This window comes from Lemur catta, chromosome X (assembly GCF_020740605.2).
Source record: "Lemur catta isolate mLemCat1 chromosome X, mLemCat1.pri, whole genome shotgun sequence".
NCBI lineage: Eukaryota > Metazoa > Chordata > Mammalia > Primates > Lemuridae > Lemur > Lemur catta.
Genome location: NC_059155.1, coordinates 21,001,394 through 21,015,576, shown reverse-complemented (window position 1 = coordinate 21,015,576; position 14,183 = coordinate 21,001,394). Strand labels below are relative to the sequence as shown.

The 14,183-nt window shown below is 44.7% G+C and overlaps 1 protein-coding gene across 8 annotated transcripts in view; it reads left to right on the top strand.

The window, feature by feature from the left end:
* SEPTIN6 (septin 6) overlaps positions 1 to 14,183 on the top strand; it is a 66,297-nt gene that overhangs the window by 15,234 nt on the left and 36,880 nt on the right. For all 8 annotated transcript variants that reach the window (XM_045538744.1, XM_045538742.1, XM_045538745.1 and 5 more), the window contains exons 2-3: positions 619 to 733; positions 8,270 to 8,465. In XM_045538744.1, coding sequence (XP_045394700.1) covers positions 619 to 733; positions 8,270 to 8,465 — 311 coding nt within the window. The remainder of the gene's footprint in view (positions 1 to 618; positions 734 to 8,269; positions 8,466 to 14,183) is intronic.

Below are 14,183 nucleotides of genomic sequence, written 5' to 3'. Positions count from 1 at the left end.
TGGCAGAGATGGGGGTGTAATGCAGGCCTGCCTGATTTCAAAGCCTGTGCCTTTAACTTCCACACCATGCTGCCTTTGTAGATCCCCAAAATGCCCTAGAGAGAGGATTAATTACTTTTTAAAGTCTTTTTCTAATGTTTGCTGAACATTTGTGCATGTATTAAGCTTGTTACATGTGTTAGTACAGTTGACCAGTCACCTCAGGTGTGCCATATTATCTCATAGCGCAGGCACGGAAGGAAGCAGTCTCAGAGAGATCACCCAGCTTGTAAGTGATTGAGGTGAGATTTAACCCAAGTCTGTGAACCTCCACTGCCAGCATTCACCTCCCTGACCCCGCCGTCCTGCGCCTGAGAAGCCCCCTTTGTACTTTGCTCTGTATGGAAGGGTGGTGACATTCATTACTGAGCCTAGAGGATGCCTATTCCCCCAAATCCATGATTTCCAAGCTGATGGGCCATTTTGTTTTGGAGCAGGGAGTAGGTGAGGGAAGAGATGACACAGTGGGCCTGGGCGGGTGTTACTTCCTAGCACAGAGAACATTTGGATGGAGAAGTGAGCCCCAGATTACTTTTAAGCACATTTTCATTTTTTCCCCTCCCTCCCCTTCCAAATTAGGGTGAAGGTTGCCGAACTGTCCCCCTGGCTGGACATGTGGGGTTTGACAGCTTGCCTGACCAGCTGGTGAATAAGTCAGTCAGCCAGGGCTTCTGCTTCAACATCCTGTGCGTGGGTGAGTATTTCCATAGCAGGAAATTCTATTACAGAATATGGATCCTTAATGGCTGGATGTGGCTTTGCAGGTAATTAGGTTAAATAGTGTGCCATTGTGATCTAGTTGCAAGAGTGTTTTCCCCCTCTTCTTTTATCCTTCTATTTGCTTTTGTAAACAGCGGGCTGTAATTACATTTTTCTCTAGTCAGACCAGAATATGGGGCCATATCTTGGGGGAAACTGAGCTATGTGAGACCCACTGGAAATTTTGTAAGGGAACTGGCTAGCTCAGTTACTGCCGTCAAGTTCATTTTGACTACAGAAGAGAGGAGCTAGGGAAGAGTTGGAAGGGAGGTGATGGCTGAGGAAAGATGCCTGCCCACCAGCTGTGGGCAGTAGGTTGGGTCTGTCTGTTTCCTCTGCAGTTTTGCTGTGCTTGGTACAGTTTGAGCTCAAGTGCAGGTACCACACAAGCTGTGTGCAAAGTTCTTTTATTCCCTTTACCTATATCTCTGTCTAGACCTTTACTCTCAGTGGTGGAGCCACGTCTTAGCCCCCCTAAGTGCTAATTACAGCTCAGAGAGAGTTCAATAATGTTTGTGAAATAAATGAATGAGTGAACCCCACAGAAACCACTCATTATGCTTCTCAAATACTTTCTAACATTAGCTCTTTGGGTCCTTTCTAAGACTCTGGGAAGCATTTGTATCCTCATGGAACAGGTAGAGACCCAGAAACTTGGGGAGGTTAAGGATTTACCTAAGGCAACACAGAAAAAGTGGTAGAGCCATAACGAAGACCTAGAGCTGGTTGACCCCTTGTCCCTCCCACTGCTTCTCTAACTGCTGCCAGCAACATCTCTCGAGGACACGGAAGCACTCTAGAAACCATTGCACACCAATCAAACAAATATGAGGGACAACAGTTCCTTGATATTCTTTAAGAATCTCTCCTTAGAGCCAAGTGTGGTGGTACGCGTAGCTACTTGGGAGACTGAGGCAGGAGAATTGCTTGAGTCCAGGAGTTCAAGGTCAGCCTGGGCAACATAGCAAGGCCCTGTCTCTAAAAAGGAAAAAAAAAAAGAATCTCTCCTTAGACCTTAAAAATCTCAAATTTGTAAACACAATCATAACATATAATTTTCACCTACAGTGCAGGAAAGCATATTTTCAACGACCTCCTTCTGAACCTGAATGATTATATAAATACCAGAATACAGTCAGTTTTCACATTGGCTGGAACACTCAAACACAAACACTTCTGAATTGCCTTTTCTTATTTTTGTATAGAATGTATGAGGACCTCAATCACGTAGATCTGAACCACTTCTAAAGTTGATATTTTACTCTTAATGTATTCAAAAAGTCTGTTTTCTCGCTAAAGGCATTCATTTTCTGGGGCTCTTTTTTTTTTTTCTCCTCTTTCTCCAACCCCAGAACTTTTTTCCAGGTCGTTTTCTGCAGGAGAATCCCTGCTTACTCAAGGACAAGTAGAGAGCAATGGATGACAGGCAGTCAGCGAGGCTCACTCACTAGCTAAATGACTCACTCCCATGCATTAGCTTTGGAACCTATGAGATGAAAATATGTGCTTCGCAGAGTTATACATCAGGGGCCTCAGAGTCCAGATCTAGGCTGTTAATTCTTCAAATGCTGAAAGTCTAACTTATGGTTATGATTAGGTGCTATTAAGAGAGGAATACAAAAATGAATAGAAGTCATAGTGACCGACATTAAGAGCAAATGCCATCACGTTCAATATTACCACCACCAAATAAATCTCTGTTGAACTAACAAGATGGCCAGTCGTTGGCTGATGGCCAACTTACTTCGTGTAATATTTGATTACTGCAATATTTCAGCACAAACATATCAGATTCCCTTGGCATTCCTCCCAGAGCTCCATATGACCTGTACTGAATTGGAGGAGATGAGAAGAGAAATGACAGACTCACTCTCAGTGACCTTTCAACCACGTGCAATTGACTGGGCTAGTAAAGTTTTAGGAGGGAGACCGTGTGAATCAGAATGGCTCTCTGAGGGTGGAAGTGTAGGGTAATTTGACATGTGGATCACAGGCTCCCCTAGGGCTCAGTGGAAGAGGCAGCCAAGCTCAAGGCAAACTGAGTGAGAGAAATAGTAAACCCCCGTCCTCTAGTTCCCACCCAGACATTGTTCAGCTACAACTGCTTCAGTGTGCACCTGCTGGGATGGAATTGTTTAAGTGCCTGGGAAGATTCTCTAAGAGGGGAGAGGTGAGAAGGAGATGCTCTCACCCCACAGGAGTCATACTCTCTCCCCTCCCACTTGTCAAGTTTCAGGCAATGGCTGCCTCAGTAGCTCCCCTCTTAGACCTGCAGGTGCAACCATTGGATAGACCAGGCTAGACTGGGTTAATTTCATTCCCCATTCCTGATCCAAAAAATCCTACAGCTCATAAATCCTGACCTCTTGCTTTGCTCACAACCCTGTCAGCGTGCAGAGAAACCACAATCTGGGCCAAGGTCACGGGCGGCTTAGAGTGGATCTGAGGCTGCAATGTCAGCCCAGCCATGGGGCTGGGTCCAGTCACTTTGACTGCTGAAGGTGATCTTTTCTCTTGCAGGGCTTTCCATGGCCATGCTTTCATGTCTACTGCCTGTGCATAACTGTCAAGTTGACTGCCTTAATGACTGTTATAAAAAGATTCTGTTTGGGCATAGAATATATTCCCCCAAAGTATTTTCTTTTCTGAGAGGGCATTTTTGCTGTGAAATTATGGTAGCGCTGGCTTCGATTATGAACTGGGACCTAGAATATTTTCACATTATTTTTGTTTGTTTGTTTTTTTAGAGACAGGGTCTCTGTCACCCAGGCTGGAGTGCAGTGGCGTGATCATAACTCATGCAGCCTCGAACGCCTGGATTCAAGTGATTCTCCTGCCTCAGCCTCTTGAGTAGCTGGGACTACAGGAACACACTTGGCTAATTTTTAAATTTTTTTTGGAGAGGCAGGGTCTTGCTATGTTGCCCAGGCTATTCTCAAACCCCTGGGCTCAATCCTCTTGCCTTGGCCTCCCAAAGTGCTGAGATGTAGGCATGAGCTAGCAACAGTAATGGCTGTGAGGAGCACAAAGGGTCATAATCATAATATTTACTTTGAAGCTGCTCAGGATTCCAAGCTCAATTGGGCTCTGTTGAACTTGGAAAAAAACACACCAGAGAAGCAGGATTGAGGTAAGCCTACAGGAGGAGGGGAAAGGGCAGCTAGCATTCTATTGAGGTCAGGGGCTAATTGTTTCATCCCTCTGTCTCTGGGAAAGGCAGCTGTTCACCTATCTAAGAAAAGGTTGCCAGCAGTGGTGTGCTGATCAACATCTAACAGCTCATCTCAGGAAAAAGATTGCCATGGTTTGTAGCATCTACTGATTTCTGTGGTGTCATTGCTCCTACCGTAGCTGATTTTAAGCTACCAAAGTGATGTCACTGCATGTGGGCTTGGAAAGAGATGCAGGAAGTGGACGAGGCAGCTCCAGCACACCACTGTCTGCCAGGCCTCTACAAGATCAGGAAGGAGAAAGTGCAAGGTCACAGAGCCAGGCATGACTTTGTCCCTTCCCATAGGCTTTCTTGGCCAACTGGAGTTCCTGGAGTGTTTCCGTTTGGACACCTCCCTGTTGAACTCAGAGACATTTCTCTTGGTTTATTCCAACATTCAGAGCTGGCAGAGACTTTAGCTCCATGAGAACAGAGATTGTGGCTATCTTGTTCATTGCTGTATCCTCATCCCCTATAACTGTGCCTGGTTCCTACTAGAGGCTTTGGAAATACTTGAGTGACTGAATGAACGTATTATACCTATGGGCCTTGCTAGAGCACTTTGGCCTGCCTAGATTCAAATACTGGCTCTGCCACTTATTAGTTTGTGACCTTGGGTGGGTTACTTCCTCCACATTTTGTAGATGAGGAAAGTAAGATGCAGAGAGGCTGAGACACTGGTGCAAATTCACACGACTAGTAATTGGCTTGGTTAACCCATCTGCAAATTGAGGACAAAAAGTAGTATCTATCTCATAGGCTTGTTGTAAGGAACGCATAAGAACATATATGTAAAGAATTTACAGCAGTGTCTGGCACATAGTAAGTGCTCCATAAACAATAGCTCTTATTATTATTACTTCAGTTCTCATCTTAGGGAAGAAGAGACTGGGACCCAGAGAGGGAAAAGGGCTCTCAGCTCCGGTCACACAGTAATTTAGTGACAACTTGGCTGGGAATTTTCATTTCCTAACTTGCAAGGATTTAATTGCACAAGATGCTGGAGGATGCAAATATTAACAGTGACTAAGGAAAAGGGCTAAGCTTTTCTTTTTTCTTTTTAAATTTTTTTTAGAGACAAGGTCTCACTCTGTTGTCCCGGCTGGAGTGTAGTAGCACAATCATAGCTCACTGCAGCTTTGAACTCCTGGGCTCAAGCAATCCTCTCGCCTCAGCTTTCCAAGTAGCTAGGACTGACTACAGGCATGCACCACCACACCCAGCTAAGCTTTTCTTTATTACACAGGTTTGTAATGCAAGGAGGTCGACATTGGACTATCCTAGGGAGTATAGTTTGAAAAAGCATATTGCATATTATATGCTTTAAATTTGAAATTATTTTTAAAAAACTTGTTTCCAGAATACTATCTATATTAAGCAAAGTGAAATGAAATCCTCTTCGCTGGTGGATCATTCGTTAAAAGGGCTCAGAAACCCTACTGTCCACTATGAGCAGCTCTGGGACAGCTAGGGAGGAGGAGAGAGAAATTGACCCCTTGGGACTTCTCAGGTTTCCTGCTGGAATCTAATTGCCAAGTCCCCACCTTCCTGCAGGGGTGTGGAATCTGCTAACCTGAGCCCAGTTAGGTCACGTGTATCTGTCTCCCCGCCTAATTCAATACTGGGCCCAGGGCAGCCATGGGAGGGGACAGTATCCTAGGCTCAGGCTGGGTCTGTGCCAGCCATTGAGAGAAAGCCTCCCCCACCCCCAGGTTCTGCACTGATGGAAAACTGGAACTGGAACGGGAGCACTCCATAGCCACAGGACGAGCTTGCTTGCTTTTCTGCCCTCTTCTAATACTGCATTTATCACGATTCCCTAGACACCTGCAAGTTCTTTTCTTCCAGACATTCATTATTTGGCATCTAATTTCCACAGCCCTTTTGTGCTGGCAGGCATTTGGGTGGTCATTTTTCCTGCTGTTCCTCCCTGATGCCTGCCCTGCCCTGCCCAGCCTGGCCCCCATTTCTCCAGCTGTGCAAACAGGGAGTGCCGCTCCTGAGGCGTTCTGTGGGAACCCCGGGCTAGGCACCCTTGGGAGTACAGGAAGATGCCCAGCCCCCGATCTCTGAGAATTCTTAGGATCAGGGAGCCGGGGAGCCCACTCTGAGCCCTGGGGAGACAGGGCCCACCACTCTCTAGGAGCTGCCGGGCATTCAGCAGGGAGGTCACGGAAGAGAAGAGGGGGCGTGGGTGGGGATGTACATGGAAATTTCATTAGGCACATACAAAGACAGGTTAAAGTGTATCTCTAACCTCTGTGCCAGGAGGTGGAAGTGAGTTGGGGTGAGGGAGCCACCCTGTATTCCCACCTCAGAGGTGCTGGCCCCATTTGCAGTTGAGCTGCACCCCATCTTGGGTGGGGTGGAGGGGGGCTTATACATTCTGCTGCTTGGCCAAGTCTGTCACCTCCCACAGGCAACGACTTCACCTAATCACATTTTTCTTGAGACCCAAATACTTCCTGTTCCTTTAGGGGAGGAAAAAGGGGGCCTCTTCTTGGAGAGTCTTTGCTGCTAATGGGTATAGCAGACCCTGGCTGGAAACGTGATCTATGTGAGGAACCATTTCCTCCGCACCCTGACAATCTATCGAGTTAGTCAGACCTGGCTATGAAATTGAGCTGGAGGGCTGGGTAGCCAGGCTGAATTGAATGTTCTCCTTGTTCCCTCCCTCTCTCTCTCTCTCTCTCTCTCTCTCTCTCTCTCTCTCCCCCCCCCCTCTCTCCCTCGCCCCTTCCCTCCCTCCCTCCCTCTCCAGGCACACAGCTCTCATCATAGACAGAGATTTTAAAGTACCTCCTGCATTCATAGCTCATTACTCTGGATAAAAGAGGTGTGGAAGATGCAAAGCTGGACACACCCAGAGGGTGGAGGGGAGATGGAGCCTTTTCGGTTTCACATCATGCGGCTCTAACCCTAGCCTTGGACCGCAGATGTGTGCTGTTGGTCACCAGGGCGGGATTTGCCAGGGCAGGATTTGCCCCGTGCAAACCCACTCCCAACTGTGAAGAGAAGTCAAAGCTCACATCCCCCGGGTTGGAGAGGGGGAAAGAAGAGGTATGATGATAGCAGAATAGCAGGGTAATCTATGAATATGTATTCAAAGGGCAGTCTAGAGTGATTAACTACTGACTCTTTTATTCCTGGTATTCCTGAGTCACTCGGGATAGGCTGGGGGAGGGAGGGGGTGGGCAAATACAGTCTGGAGTTGTGGAGATTATAAACGGTTTTAGTGTGCAGCCCAGCTTGTAACCTCATATCAGATTCTCGCCGAACTTCCATGCCACCAACTTCCCTTTAACTCATGACTTCTTGTGTTGTCCCATTCCCTAAAGATTCCTTGGCTCCTGGCAGTGGCTTGATATCCCTTGGTCTCCCAGGAGTAAGCTCCCAAAACCTTCGCCAGTCTGCCACAGCCCTTCCCCCATTCATCTCCCTAGTGTGAAATTCAAGACTTTTGAAATTCCAATGGTTTAATTTATTAGTATCCCTGTATCCTGGTAGTTAAACAAACAAATGGCTGGTTTGTTTGAAATTTAAGGAGAAGAATAATTTGTAGCCTGCTAAGTTCCCTCCCTGTTAGCTAAAAATGGTCTCGCTGAAAGCTCAACCAGGCTAGGAGGAAAAGCCAAGGGCCCACACAGTCTTGCACAGCCTCGCCTCTGGGACACACATCACAGCATCCACACGGGGCTGCCGGGGCCCGGCAGGGAGGAGAGGTGGGGACTGGGACAAGAAGGTATTTGTTTGACAAGGGACCAGTGTCCCTTTAAAAATTTTTTTTACAGCCTGAGCAAGAACGAGAATGCATCTCTACAAAAAATAGAAAAATTAGCCGGGTGTGGTGGCTCATGCCTGTAGCCCCAGCTACTCAGGAGGCTGAGGAAGGAAGATTGCTTGAGCCTAGGAGTGTGAGGCTGCTGTGAGCTATGATGATGCGACTGCACTCTAGACTGGACAATAGCATGAGACCCTGTCTCCAAAAAACAAACAATAAAAAACAAGTTAACAGAAAAAAATGGAAGAACAAAATGAAAACCACCCCAATTCTATATCTGAGATGACTACTGCTGATCTGTTGATGCAGTTCCTTTCCGTCTTTGCCATTTAACTGAGATCGTGCAGTCTGTATGCTTTTCACTTCATGTATTATCACTTACATATCCCCATGTCACTAAATGTACATCTGAAGCATGACTTGTAAATGCTGCATAGTCACTGTGTGAATGGGCCATAATTTATCCTTTTGCTCTTCAGGAGAGACTGGTTTGGGCAAGTCCACCCTCATGGACACCCTGTTCAACACCAAGTTTGAAGGGGAGCCAGCTACCCACACGCAGCCAGGTGTCCAGCTCCGGTCCAATACCTATGACCTCCAAGAGAGCAACGTGGGGCTAAAGCTCACGATCGTTAGCACGGTGGGCTTTGGGGACCAGATCAACAAGGAGGACAGGTAACGAAGGCGGTGGTGTGGGGAGGCTGGTGGAGGACCACAGGGAGGACCTCACCATGGGGGTCTTGAAGAGAGAACAGATGCTGAGCCCCAGCCTGTCCTCCCAGCATGACATGAGCAGCACTGCCCCTGCCCAAGGTCCCTGTCTACACCAACTGTTCCGCTCCACACACTTGGTGAAAAGAAGGGTGTCTTTCTCATATACATCGGTGGGGTCTCCATTCCATTCAGCAGACATTCATTGAGCTCCTACCTTGTGCCAGGTACTGCTGAGCTCTGACTATCTAGAAAGGAACAGCTTAATCTCTGCCCTTGAGGCATTCACGAGTGAGACTGGTTTTAAGCAAATAATTTCCACAGAGTGCAATGCATTCTGTAAAGTACAGGGTACAAAGAGGTAAAGGACAAGTTACAATGAGAACACAAAGGTGAAAACAGTCAATTCCATGCGGGCAGGTCTCAGGGAAGCTTTCACAGAGGACGTGCACCCTGAGCTGACTCTTGAAGGATGAATTATTTTGCCAAACCGACAAGGGAAGGGAGAGAAGGGCATTCCAGGCAAAGGTAACTGCTTATACAAAGGCAAAGTGATGTGGAGGATTCTGGTATGTTCTAGGGAACTGGAGCTTGCTCTCTTTGGCTAGACAGAGTCACTATGAGGCTAATGAAGCTTCAGCTTCAGGACTCTCACTTGCACAGGCCCCTTCCAAGGCCCTGTAATGAATTTTTAGCCATAACCTTGTATTATTTGTCTTGGAGGGTCCTTCACGTTGTATAAGCGTAAGGCCCAGAGAAACCTGAATCTGCCCGTGGGCCAGCACTTGGAGCAAGCCGGGGAAAAGTGGGGGGAAATGACCCTGAACAGGTAAGCAGGAGCCAGATCACGGAGGGATTCACAGAATGTGCAAATATGGGAAGCACGGGAAGGTTTTAAGAAGTAGAATGATGTCGTCTGATTGGCCTTTGAGGAAGGCACTTTGGCATAATCTGGAGACAGAAGACAGAAGAGTAAGAAGACCAAGTAGGAGGCTATTGGGCCAATTAGATTGAGGCGAGAGGTAAAATAGGTGCTGAGATAGGGAAGAGGATAATAAATATTGATAAATATTGAGTAGGTAAAAATCAACAGGACTTGGTAGAGACTTGGTGTGGGGTTGTGAAGGCAAAAGAAGAATCTAGAATGTGAGGCCCACATTTCTGGCTTTGGAGAGTGGACACAAGGTGGTGGCATTCTGTAAGAGAGGTAATATAAGAGAACCGAGTTTTAAAATAATAAGCTCTGTTTTGGACACGTTGAGTTTGACTTGTCTGTGGAATATTATTTATTTATTTATTTATTTTTGGAGACAGACTCTTGCTCTGTTGCCCGGGCCAGAGTGCCATGGCGTCAGCCTAGCTCACAGCAACCTCAAACTCCTGGGCTTAAGCGATCCTCCTGCCTCAGCCTCCTGAGTAGCTGGGACTACAGGCATGCACCACCATGCCCGGCTAATTTTTTCTATATATTTTTAGTTGTCTGGCTAATTTCTTTCTATTTTTAGTAGAGACGGGGGTCTCACTCTTGCTCAGGCTGGTCTCGAACTCCTGACCTCGAGTGATCCTCCTGCCTTGGCCTCACCGAGTGCTAGGATTACAGGCGTGAGCCACCACGCCCGGCTGTCTGTGGAATGCTGAGATACAGGGTGACCTTCAGCAGTAGGCAGTTGAACATACCGAGCTGGAGATCAGAAGAGGGTCTAGGCTGGAAATACAGATTTGGGTTATCAAGGTAGAGGGGATATGTTCCTACTGTGAACATGTGTAAGGTCACCCAGGGATCACAGTAGAGTGAGAAGAATGTTGGGATAAAGACAAAAACTTTAGGATGTCAAGTCAGCAGATGGAGGAAAAGACATCCTGAAAATGAACTGAACGGGAATAAGCTGAGAGATAGGAGGAAGACCAGGAGAGACTGTGGGGGTCTGAGAATGTGTGTAAGTGAGGGCTAGAGTGAGGCTCAGAGATGAGGATGTGATGAGGGCTGGGGTTGGGAACGGGTGAGGGTCAGGCACCATTTGCATTTGACCAGAAGTCGCATGGTTATTACACATGCTCATGTCAGAAAGGGCCATTCATCATTTTGAGCAAAGTGTCTGGTCATCCTTTGAGGATTCTCTTGCTTCTTAGATGAACTGTATGTCAAATTCTTTGATTTTTTTCCCATAAAGCTACAAGAGCCATACTCATTTCCTTATAATGGATAAATATATTAGCTTAATAATTGAACTGAAATCTGTTTTCCATCTGAAAGTCTAGAAGGAGGACACCTCTGCTTTTTATAGGTTTGCTTATTGTGCTAATCTTTTTTGGTTGAGAATAAATTAGACCCCGGGGAATGGGGATATTTGGGCCACAGTATGAGTGCTTAATCTCAGCTGCAGGTTGCTCGGGAACTCCTCAGTTCAGTTTCTTACAGTTCTTTGAGTTACTTCCGTTCAACATATCTAACATTGGGCAACACCTTGATAATGGTGGCTTGGGAGGACTGAACTGATACTGCCCCTTAGAGGCGAATCTACTTCTGTTATTATTTTAAAATATTCTTATTGTTTTTTTCCTGATTATAAATATGATACACAGTCATAAGAAATCAAATAATTAGAAATGACAAGCTTCCCTGAAATTGGACTGGGGAGCGGAGGTGTGGTGTAAGCTCCAGGGATCTGTAATAACGAGCAGTGTTTTCTACATGGTGTCAGGGCCATTTTGGCATAAATATGTCAGTGCAGCTATATTGAAACAGGGCATGTGAATACACTGGGGAGAACAGCGAATAAGGCCTGATCTGCAGAAAGTTACCATTTAAAAGGTTCTAGAGAAAAATGAACCCAAGGGGGAGACTAAGATGGTGAAGAGGGAAGTGCTTAGGAACTTAGGCTTTGGTCTCAGACAGACCTGGTTCAAATCCCGTCTTGCCATATTTTAGGCAAGCGGTGTTGGAGAAGAAAATTAAATTCTCTGTTAGGGTGGAAAGCATGGTAGGTGCTCACAGTGCAGGTGGAGAAAGATGTCTCATGCAGAAATTACGACATATAAAAGTAAAAGCGTTTATTTTTATCCTCTTAGAGGACAGAAAGAGAGTGTGAGAGTGAAAGAGATGGGGTAAAGTGACCAGGGAGACACGGCATCCCAAAGAAAGAGAAGGAGCTGCCAGCAGTGAGGCCAAGTGGCTTTCTGATTTTATGGGGACAAAGAGAAAGAGAAAAAAATAATAATGATTATTGAAGGTTGAAACAAGCAGCTGTGGAATAATTAGCAGGCAGCTGCTAGATGTCAGGTTGTCCCGGCTTTCTTGCTTTTTTTCTCTGTTCCTGGAGACTTGGCTGTCTCTGAAATGTAGTCAGGCTTATGGCAGGGGATGTGATTTTGGCCCTGAGATACGGTTTTGGAAAGGAGACTGAGGCCTGGAATTTGCTCCTCTGCAGTCCCATGCAGTCCATTCTCAGGCTTCTCAGGAACCCTTTGAGACTATAAAACAAATACTAATGGCAGTTGCTGGTGAATGTAAAGAGAAAGATTTACATTTCTTGTTTATTCTTGGGCTCCTTTCAGATGTTTATGAAAACAGACTCCCTGCAGCTCGCCTGCCAGCTAGGGAGAGAAAGAGCAGAGAGTAGGGATAGCTCAAGATTGATCTTTAGATGTTACTAGGAAATTTCTGGATTAGATATCTTCCTGTTGTTTCAGCAAGTCCACCCCTTTAATACTCCATGCCTCAGTTTTCTCACCTGTAAAGTGAGGATGATGATGATAATCATACCTACCTTAGCGGGCTGTGGTGAAGCACATTTGACATGTCTGTCATATGAAATGCTTAAACAATGCCTGGCACAGAGTGACTACCTAATAATAAACCAAAGATATTATTATGATCGTGATTTTTATGAATAGAAAAATGGAGGGAGAGTTGTATCATGTAGCATATGAGAGGGAATGACAAATGGTGTCTAGGAAGAGAAGAACCATAGGGTTTAGTGACATGAATGTTATTAATACATTTAGGAATAATAATTTTAGGGGAGTTGTGGGTAGAAGCTAGAGTGCCACGATTGCTGAGAATGGGTGGTAAGGATGTAAAGGCTTCAGAATAGTAAAAAGAGCAATAGGACAGAAAAGCAAATCCAAGAGCAGATCATGTTCTTATGGAAATTTAGCATATGTAAGTCATCAGAGAAAGAATGGACTATTCAAGAAATGATACTGGGAAAAGAAGTCATCCATTTAGGAAGAAAATAAAACGAGACCTCCCACATAAACACCATTCACAAAAATAGATTCCCATTGGACTAAAAACAAATTCTAAAAATATAAGGAGAAAATATCAGAGAATATTTTTTATAACTTTGCAAGTAGAGAAGGCTTTTCTAATCATGACACAGAATTCAAAAGCCATAGAAGAAAAGACTAACAGATTTAAGTTCACTAAAATAAAAAACCTTGGTATATTGAAAGACACCATAAATAAAAGTAAAAACAAGCTATAGATAGGGAGAAGATATTTGCAACCTGTATCACAAACAAAAAGATCCTTCTAAAATGTAAAAGGAGCTTCTGCAATTCAATGAGAAATAAACAATAATTGACAAAAGGGGAAATACAAATGGCAGATCAACATATGAAATGATGCTCATTCAGCTTCCCCAATAATTAGGGAAGTGTAAAATGAAACAATGAAATATATCTTGTCTATCAGATTTGCAAAAAATAAAAGATGACATATCCACTAACACAAGGTAATTTCATTCATGCTGGTGGGAATGTAAATTGATACAGATTTTTTGGAGAGCAATTTGGCAGTATCTATTAAAATTTTAAATGTGAATAATTTATGTATGACCCAGCAGTTCCACTTTTAAGTATACAGCCTAGAGAAACAATTGCACATGTTCATGAGGAGCACACAAAATGAATGTTCACTGCAGCATTGGTTATCAAATAAAAAGAATTTGAACAGTCTAAATTTCCATCAATAGAGCAATTAAATAAACCATGGTACAACCATACCATGGAATTGTGTTTGGCAGTTTAAAAGAATGAGGTAGATCAATATGTACTCACATGGATAGATCTCCAGGACATGTTATTAAGTGAAAAAAAAAGTTGCAGAGTGATACACTGATCATGATGCCATTTGTGTAAATCTTCCCCCCTTGCCCCAATAAAACAACAACACTTCTCTTTATGTATGTAATGCAGAGAAAAAGATCTGGAAAGATAATCAACAATCTGAAAGTAGCAGTTACCTCTGAGGAGGGGAGACTATACATTGCTTGCATATCTAAAAATAAATAAAAAAGAATAAAAGTTTTTAAAAAGGAAGCAGATAAAATGAGTGTAGACTGCTCATTTAAAAAGCTTGTCTGAGCTGGGAAAAAGAGATAAAGCAGTATCTAGAGGGAGACAAGGAGGTCAGGGGTGACTCTTGACGATGGAAGAGATGATAAGGACTTGAACAGGAGCAAAAGCTTCAAGGATAGGGAGGAGGGGACAGATTCAAGAGAAAGAATCCACAAAATGTAGTCACCAAGTTGATGTGAGAGATCTAATTCAGTTTATAAACGACTAAATCTCTACTGCATGCCAAGTACACTGTGAGGTGCCAAAAATACTAAGAAATAAGGCACAGTCTTTAGTTAAGGAGCTTGTAGCTTAGTGGAGGGGACAGATATGTATACGGAT